This window comes from Lucilia cuprina, chromosome 5 (genome assembly GCF_022045245.1).
Source record: "Lucilia cuprina isolate Lc7/37 chromosome 5, ASM2204524v1, whole genome shotgun sequence".
Classification (NCBI taxonomy): Eukaryota; Metazoa; Arthropoda; class Insecta; order Diptera; family Calliphoridae; genus Lucilia; species Lucilia cuprina.
Genome location: NC_060953.1, coordinates 30,859,794 through 30,869,818, shown reverse-complemented (window position 1 = coordinate 30,869,818; position 10,025 = coordinate 30,859,794). Strand labels below are relative to the sequence as shown.

The 10,025-nt window shown below is 31.1% G+C and overlaps 1 protein-coding gene across 1 annotated transcript; it reads left to right on the top strand.

Annotated features, from left to right (window-relative positions):
- The first annotated feature begins 667 nt into the window (after positions 1-667).
- On the top strand, positions 668-2,613 carry LOC111675614 (probable asparagine synthetase [glutamine-hydrolyzing]). The gene has a single exon (XM_023436398.2). The coding sequence runs from the start codon at positions 804-806 to the stop codon at positions 2,493-2,495; it is 1,692 nt and encodes a 563-aa protein (XP_023292166.2). The 5' UTR covers positions 668-803; the 3' UTR covers positions 2,496-2,613.
- Positions 2,614-10,025: the final 7,412 nt, after the last annotated feature.

Here is a 10,025-nt window from a genome sequence, read left to right as displayed (position 1 = left end):
AGACACGCTGCATAAATGCACAGCTGTACAAAATTAAACGTGCGGATCCAGACCAATGTAGAGTATGCAATGAAGACAGTGAAACTCTGGAACACTTTCTTTTATTATAAGACTTTCGCCGAAACATGATCCAAATATCTTGGGAGTGATATTATTTCGGAACACTCACGAACACTGATTGGAAAATTCCTAGGAATTACAAACATTTTCATTGAAAATTAGCTCTCAGGTGTCGTTCCTTGGATTTGTTGTAGATACATTCTCCTACCAATTTAAACTTACATAACCCTGAAATATTTAATCATTTATTTTTTGTCGATAAACTTCTTATTACAGGAAACCAAACTTTCGAGTAATAAACATCAAAAATCGAAGTATCCTCTTTTAAATTACAGATTTATTTCCATTTTTTTCCAAATTACTCTCTAACTTTTTAAGATGATATTTATTGTTTGCTGAAAAAATACATTTAAAGATGTTCATGGCCCATCTCAGTGTTAGAAATACACGTGAGCAGCCAAAACAATAAAACAAATAAAAATTAACAAAAATTATAAAAACAAACCAAAAATCAAACAACAATAATAATATTTAATAATAACAGTACAAAATTCAAGTTTGGTGAACTAATAATGAATTAATTATTAAAAAAAAACAACAAATCTAATTCACCTTACATATAAAATGTTGAAGCAAAAGCCACAAAAATTTAGTCAAGATTTAACTACCATAGATTGAATTGAAACTTTTCAAAACAAATATTTGCATCTTAGAAAAAGTGACGTGTGTTATTAGAAACAAAAATGTGTGGAATATTCGCAATCCTCTCGAAAAAAGGACAACCAATACTACCAAAAATATGTCGTGGTTGTGTACACACACTTCGTGAATTTTCGTATAGACAAAGTGGAAAGCAAAGACATCGTGGTCCTGACGAAACAGGCGTGGCTATAATGCCAGAACATGGTGTGGCCTTAGTACATGAACGACTCGCAGTTATTGGTGTAAAAACTGGACGCCAGCCTTTATATTCCGATGACGGCAATGTTACGTTGATTGCTAATGCTGAAATATACAATTATCTCGAATTAGCTGAATCTATTGCAAAAAAACGTCCCAATTACAATCCCCGAAGTGATTGCAATGTAATCGTTGAATTGTACGAAGATTATGGAGAAGGCCTGTTTGAGCTTATAACCGGAATGTTTGCATTTGTTCTGTATGACAAAAGTTCTAAAACTGTACTTATTGCTCGTGATCCGTTTGGTATTATGCCATTGTACATTGGAGAGGACGCAGAGGGAAATATGTGGATTTCATCGGAAATGAAGTGTATGGTAGAATTTTGCCCAAAAATAAAGAACTTCCCACCAGGACACTATATTATGGGGGAGTTGGGAGGAAATTTAAATCCTCAGCGATTTTACAACCGTCCATGGCAACAGGAAATTCCCTGTCAACCCGCAGATGTTAGTTTGGTACAAGAACGTTTAGAATCAGCAGTACGTACACACTTGCAGTGTGATGTACCGTTTGGAGCTTTGCTCTCGGGTGGTGTTGACTCCAGCCTAATTGCGTCACTTGCTACAAAAATAATGCGAGAAAGGGATCCCAATTATCGATTACGTACTTTTTCGGTGGGCATGAAGGGTTCGCCTGACTTTAAGTATGCTCGAATGGTGGCTGATTACATTAACAGCGATCACACTGAAGTTTCGTTTACTGTTGAAGACTGTCTAGATGGAGTGCGTGATTTGATATATCATTTGGAATCGTATGACATAGCAACTGTACGATGCAGTTTACCCATGTTTTATTTGGCTCGCTATGTCAAGAGCACTGGTATCAAAATGATTTTGTCTGGTGAAGGTGCCGATGAAATATTTGGTGGATATTTGTACTTTTTCAAGGCCCCCAATTATGAAGAATTTCACAAGGAAATGGTAACACGGGTCGATCAACTGCATGTCTCAGACATTCTGCGAGCCAATAAAGTTACGATGTCGAAAGGCTTGGAACTTAGAGTTCCGTTTCTCGATACAAGTTTTGTGGATTATATCATGTCCATACGACCGGAGGATAAAATACCAGGTCCGCTTAATTGCTTCAATGGCACTATTGCTGACCGAATGGAAAAATTCATTTTACGCAAGGCTTTTGAAAACAACTATCTTCCAGCCGAAGTACTCTGGCGTCAAAAAGAACAATTTTCAGATGGCGTTGGTTATGATTTAATTGAAGCATTGCCTCGTTTCGCCGCCAAACATGTTAGTGATATAGAATTTTCCAAAGCTTCTGTTCGTTTTCCAATTAATACTCCAAAAACAAAAGAAGCTTTCTACTACAGATGTATATTTGAGGAGCAGTTTCCTGGTAAATCGGCAGCTTTGACAGTTGAAAAGTGGGCTCCTAGACTAGATTGGGGCTGTCCAGAAGATCCATCCGGAAGAGCTCAAGAAGCTCATGCAAATCGTTTAAAGGAATATCTTAAATGATTAATTTCAATATATACATACATTCATATGTACATAGAAGTGTATATTTTGTATATCAATTTGTTTAATTATTTAATATTTTCATAATAAAGTTAATAGTTAATATGATGCAAATATATGCATATATGTTTTATATGTTGATCTCTGAACTTCGTAGCGTTTCAAAAACAGCTTCGAAACGTTTAATTTTTATTTACGAAAAGGCTCGCTGGGCTCAGCTCAACGAATTCTATAGGTAATTCAATTGGAAACTTTGTTTCCTAGACAATAATATCAATGCCATGGCGAAAATGGTTGAAAATATAATTAGGCTGGAAATGAAAACATTAATTCCATCAAAAAAATCGTCGATTAGGCCTAGGTCAAAAGTCTTGGTTTAATCAGAAGTGCAAAAATTCAATCAGATCCAGAGAGGAAGCTTTCAGAATTTGGCGTAATAAAAAAAAACGTCCAAACTGATAAGCTGCGCAAAAAGGCGAGGTCTTCGTGTGCCAGAGTGCTAAGATGCCAATAAGCTCTACACGAGCAGCGCCTTCGCGCTAAGATGTTGCACTTGTATCAAAACTAATTGCATTTGGTGTCGGTAATAACTTCTCTTGATTTATTTCGAGTTTTCTCAGAGATCGCACTATACGCGAGTAATAGATGGGATCTCATCAAACGAGTTTAAGATTAATTCAGGGGTACCGCAAGGCTCCGTTCTTTCCCCTACCCTGTTTGTTATTTTTATAAATGACCTTCTATTTCAAACTTCCAACTCTATCTATTCTTTGCGGATGACAGCAGTATCTGCCATTCATATTCATTCAATCATAATCCAAGCCCTCTAGAAGGCGCAATATGAATGAATCGCTTAATCTCGTCTGGATAAAAATCTCTGAATGGGGTCGTGTTAACAGAGTCGATTTTATAGCCCGTAAGACTCGATGTTGTTTTTTTTGGCAGATACTATTGTTCCATTTATATATATGTGTGGTGTAAATATTAAGGAATCAGAAACTCTTGATGTTCTGGGCATGAAAATTCAGTGCGATGTCCGCTGGACTAAACACATTTTTCAAGTATCGAAAGAATTGAATGCTTCTTTCGATACTTGAAATATGTCTCAGTTTTTTGGAACGGTGTAAGAGTAACTTCATCTGATCTTCTTACTATTTACACTTATATCCGACCGAAAATGGAATACAACTCTCATGTATGGGCCGGAGCTTCGAAGTCTATTTTGGAGCTACTCGACCGCGTACAGGAAAGGGCGAAGGTACTTATCGGTGACAGTAGGGTAACCATCTTTATTGATTCACTGGAGCACCGTCACAACGTGGGGTTTATTTCACTATTCTATCGATACTACAATGGAATGTGTTCCTTTGAAATTAGGGAACTTGTTCCCGATACCCGTATATTATTACTTAACACACGTATTTCTTCAAGAACACACCCATTTGTAGTAGATTGGCCAGTTGACCGCACAACACATTACAGGGAAAATTTATTCTTCAGCCGCACTGTTCGTATGTGGAATAAACTTCCTGCAGAGGTATTCCCTGCCACTTTCGATATAAGAAGATTTAAATCAAATGTCCATAAACACTACTCCCTTAGTTAGTTATATATGCTTTAATTTAATAAAAATTTGATTTTTTTCCATACACATTTTTTTTAAATGTTTGTCGTTTTGTTTCATAAAATTAAACCCTTAATAATGGCTTACCACAAACTTTTTTAACATAAAAACAGATAGGGTCTCATTTTATAAAACAAAACGACAACATTTAAAAAATGTGTATGGAAAAAAATCAAATTCTCAAGAATTTCCCAGTATTCTTCACAGAAATTTTTTAAGTTAACGTTTTAAAAAATGAGGGGGTTTATAAACCATTGCACAGTAGGGCAAATAAAATTTTTTGAAAATAAGTATATGTGGCATTTCTAAAATTTTAAACGAATGTAGCCAAGGCCTCAAAATAGGATACCTTCGATATGTAAAATTTTTAAACGCGTAAATGGTACGCGTTGCATTTCCCATTCGTTATCAAAGATTTTTTATAGTTTTGAAAAGCGATCAGCAAGGCCTGAAGTGTGTGTGCCAAATTTCATCCAATTATCTTGAAAATTGCGGCCTGTACCTTGCGCACAAGGTTTAAATGGACAGCCAGCCAGACGGTCGGACGGACGGACATAGCTTAATCGACTCGGGAAATGATTCTAAGCCGATTGGCATACTTTAAGGTGGGTATAGGACGAATATATTTGTATGTTACAAACATCAGCACAAACCCAATATACCCTCCCCACTAAAGTGGTGTAGGGTATAAAAATTTTGTATTTTTTACGATTTTTCATAGTAGTCAATTTAGAAAAAAGTGTTGCATAACTTATGGATGAATAAAAATATTTGTTAAACAAAGTACAAAATTATGGAATGATTCAAATTTAAATGGATATATTTTTTTAATCTAATTGCGATATTGACTTGAAATTTGTTTAGAAGAACAAAAATTAATTTTGCTAAACAAAAATAATTACGATGATAACCCATTGATATCGGATTGAAGAGCAAAAAATTTTACATGTCGAAGATACCATATTTTTAGCCCCCATATCGCATCCTTCGGATCATTTGTGGAATCCATTTTCATAACTTAAACTCAAATACTCTTTGGCTATGTTCGTCTAAAATTTTATTCCGATCATACTAGCCGTTTAAAAATGCCAGTTTTATTTTCAAAAAGTTTTTTACTTTTATAAAAAAATATGATTCCCTTATATTTTTCATACATATTTTTAGAACGTTTCTTTTTTTTTGTTAATGATTATAAAAAAGCATTGCATACTTTAGGGCATGTTGCTAATTCAAAACTGTAATACATTAGATTCATGTCTTAGCTATTTCATTTTTTAGATTTTCCTCTACTAATGGGTTGAGAACTATGATTAATTTTGATACCTGTGCACAGTATAGCCAGATGTTGGGATTTGTCCCCAAATTAGGGATTTGTGAAAGATTTTCGTGGGAAGGGATTTTTGTATTTTTTTATATATATTAACAATTCAAATCATTTTATAAAAACAAACTTTCGTTAAGGTAAAAAATTTGTATGAAAAATACTGCGAAATTTTTGAAAATTTTAATTTTTTCAATACAATTTTTAAACGTTTGTCGCTTCGTTTTATAAAATGAGGCCCTAATAGTCAAGTATGTATATGTCAAAAAATGTACCATCGATTTTTTTAATACTAACACTAAAATTATAATAAAGTTTTAGCGATCACATAAATACATGTCAAGAATAGAAACAATAGGGGATTTCAAGAATATTTTATTTTAACGAAACGACAAACTGTAAAAAAATTATATTAAAAAAAATTAACATTTTCAAAAATCAGTATTCATCATACAAATTTTTTACGCCAACAAAAGTTTCGTTTTTTTTGAATTTTTTCCATACAATTTTTTTGAACGTTTGTTGTTTCATTTTGTAAAATAAGACCCTTGAAAAAATAATATATCAAATAAACTATAATTATGAACTATACAATTAACTAAATACATTTAAAAAAAATCTTATCATAGCTGATGTCGTCGATATGTTTAATATTGTTTATCAATAAATGATTGATCGAAAAGAGTTAAAATCTCTGTCAAATATCTGCAAAAATATTTTTTTACAGGCTTCCGCATTGAAAATCTGTTTAAAAATCTTAACGTAAACTGTTAAGTATTTTTGAAATTTCAGAAATCTAGCCATTTTATAAAATGTTTTATATTTATGATAAGTGTAACTAATCAGCAGTTTGGGCTACTTAAACCAAAATGTCATAGCAACGACCATAAAATTAATCAGCAATTTCCAGACATCGTCCAAAGACAAGATTGCTTCATTTGTTTTTGCAAGTACCTACTCATTCGATATACTCATTATAAAGAGCGACCAACCACTTTAACCATAGATAAAATATATAGTGGCGTGTCTGCAACTAATGCCCATTCGGTAGAATAATGTAATCATTATTAATTATTTTTTTTTTCATACTTTATCAAATTATCAATATGATTTAATGTCGTTTTCAATTTGAAGTCGAAATTTTTCGCGAATTAAGTAATTAGATTTAAAATTACAATTTGTGCATATGCAAGTATTTTATTTTATTTATTCTTTATTGAATTTTTCTTTAACAGAAATTTACAATAAGCATTAAAATCTTAATCTAAACTATAACTAACGTTGTTATTGCCACTGCAATTTTAATAGAAGTTCTCGAAAAACTGTGTTTTCATTCTTTTTAGTCATCTATGACCCCCTAATAACAGCAACTCCCTGGCAGTTGGATTTAAGTGTTCTGTTAGTTTCGACTGATAGGTAAATGGGGACATTGAGATCCCTATGAATATTACTATTGCGAATGTACCACGGGGCACCTGTTATTGTCCTTAACAGCGCCTTTGAAGGGGCTGTTCTCCATAGTTAAATGCCGTATAGCAATATTGGCGTTATAATTGTTTTGTACAAAAGCACAGACCGTGGTCCAACTACCGTGGTGCAACTAGCTAATATTATTGAGCTGATGTTAATTTTATTTGTGTAAACTTGGCTTCAATGTGGTGAGTCCATGTTAAGCGATGATTAAGGTGTATACCAAGAAATACATATGTACATATATTCAAGGGATTAAGAAATATTTCTTAAAAATTACGAGAGAGATTTTTAATCTATTTTAAGCTAAATTTCTTTAAAAGTCAACTTTGGAGGGTGTAAATGATTCGAATATACGTATTTATATAGAGACGTGAGTATTTTATAATCAATTATTATCAGAATTTTAAATGAAGTAGCTGGATTAATAATAAATTATAATTGACATTAAATAATAGATAAAATTAAGTGGAAACAAAACAAAATAAAACAACTAAGAAAGTAAAGTCATATACCCTACACCAGTTATGAGCACATATAAAATGGTTTTTGTATTATGTTTATTTTGTGACTTCCTTTGGGTGCTATGGATCCTCATAAAAATTTAAGATTGATTTATTTTCATATAAAACGTATTTATGTCTTTTTTTATAATATTCATAAGTGTTTATGTTGAAGAATCATTCAACTAAAGGGATTTTACTGGAGGCAATTGTTCTTTATGGACCGATGGTTATGACAATCAGCGGCAATATTTTTTGAAATTGTGTTAACATGCCTTTTATGAAAATCTTTGGACCAGCACTAATATTGGTGTAATTATTTTGTTAACATTTCAACTCCTTCCTCTTTCAAATCCGACTTTAGTAAACTATTCTATAGGAAAATTTAAGGTATATAAACTTAATTCGACAGAATTTGAATGCACTATGCATAAGAGCAAAAGAAAATTTGCATTTTTTTTCAAAAAACATTTCAAAACTTGATTTCATCTTTCGTAAATATTATATTCAATGCCCTTAAAAAAGTGTTAAAATTTTTAATTTGTTGTAATCTGTTTAGGAGTTATGTTGGTTATAATGTTAACTTATGGTTGAATAATTTCCCATCACCTCTAAATTTAATAAAACCCCACCCAATTAATTTTTCATATATAACATGTATAATGACAAATTTTTGGACTTTTAACTTTTGTAGTTTTCGAAATATAGCGTTATAAAGTTTAAAATCTGAAAATTTAAAGTCTCATCACATCTAAAGGGTTAATTATAGAATTTTTGTTTTCACACCATTTGTTTCAGCAAAAAAAATACTTTGATTGTGCGTAAAAAAAAATTCTGCAGTTTCTGCTCTGTAAAAAAGTCGCTCAAAACCAGTGATTTCCGCCCCAGATATGCAGAGAAAGGAGTTGGAATTTTGAAAAAATTATTACAGAATAGTGATCACTGATCACTTCTAAAAAGTTGTGATATCACTGGAAACATGTTGTTTTTATAACGAAGCCTAATAGAGATACATAAATACAAAAAAAATTAATTTGAATATATTCTAAATCTTTTCTGTAAATATAGAAATACGTTATATTGAAATTGCGACTTGAAGTTTGATTACATAGACTGGCATAGACAAATCGATTAAAATAATTATTCTAATTTAACATTTTGGAAGAAAAAATACGGGATTTCATCTGGGAAGCTTGAAGACATCACATGAATTAAATAGAAAAATGCGTATATCTATGAAACTATTAGGACTGGATTTTCAAATTTTACTTGAAGAACTTTCATGTAAACATTTAGAGAATAACAGGCGGACTTTCAATGGAGAGCTTGGCACCACATATTTGAATTAAATTCAAAATTTCGTATATCTTGAAAACTGTTAGATAATTTAAAATTTCATAGATACATAGATAATATAAGAGTATACCTCTCTTTAGTTCTGTGATTCAGATAATTTTTATACTGAACACATTAGAATTAACAAAAAAAATATTTGAACTACGTGTGTCCTATTTCAAGTAAAAAATAAATCGCTTATAAATGTATTTTTTAGAATTTAAATGAAATATATTGTCATCAATTATAATGAATGAAATTATAATAAACCTTTAAGAAAAATTGCATAATTTAATAACAAAATAAATAAATTTTTTTAATTATTATATATTTAATTTTGATTGGTATAACGAAGCACACCCGGTATTAGCTAGTCGATCAATATATTGAAGTCAATTATGGAATCATCGAAATGTTTCCCTTAATCGCCCGTCTTTAAAGTTTCCATTCAAAAATCCGATAACCCAGTAAATACGCAAAGAGAAATCAAAACAGAGAATAACGTCTGGGTTTTTAAACACGTGAATATTCTCAAACAAATCAGAAAATCAGAGAAATACAAATATGTATGTGTATTTCTCGCATATAATCCATAATATATAAATTGAGAGAGAATAAAAATTTCTTTCCGTGAATACATGACGCAATAATGCTATGAAACCTATCATACACATTTAACTAAGCCGTACAAAAGAGATTGATGGATAGATACATTAAGGTATCTGTGAAATGTTTAATAAAATAACAAATTGTTGAGATACAAACTATAACATAATAACCAAACATTTATTTGAAGAGAAAAGTAAAATTTAATTTTAGGTTCACTTATTTATATTCTTAATATAAAATTGGTATAACTTATTAATTTTTTTGCAAACATTGTTCATTTCCCGCATCGAGGTAGATACTAATTCATTTAATAAATATTAAAAAAAAAACATTTTGTTTAATTTGCCTTTAATAAGTATCAATCATTTTAAGAGTCAATAAATATAATCTCAACTTACATTATCGCTATTAACCGAATCGAAGTGTGTGGAGAAAATAAAAACATTCTCATATAGGTACTATATACACTAAGGTGGTCCCAAAATAGTAATTGCGAATTACCATTTTATCCATTGGTCTATTTTATGAAAAAGAACAATGGATAAAACGGAATTTTTTCAAACTTCATATGAATAAACTTTGTACATAGATATTTATATATAATATTTGTATGAGCAATTATAAAAGAATATATGTTTGTATGTAAATATTTTTGATTTTTTTGAAAA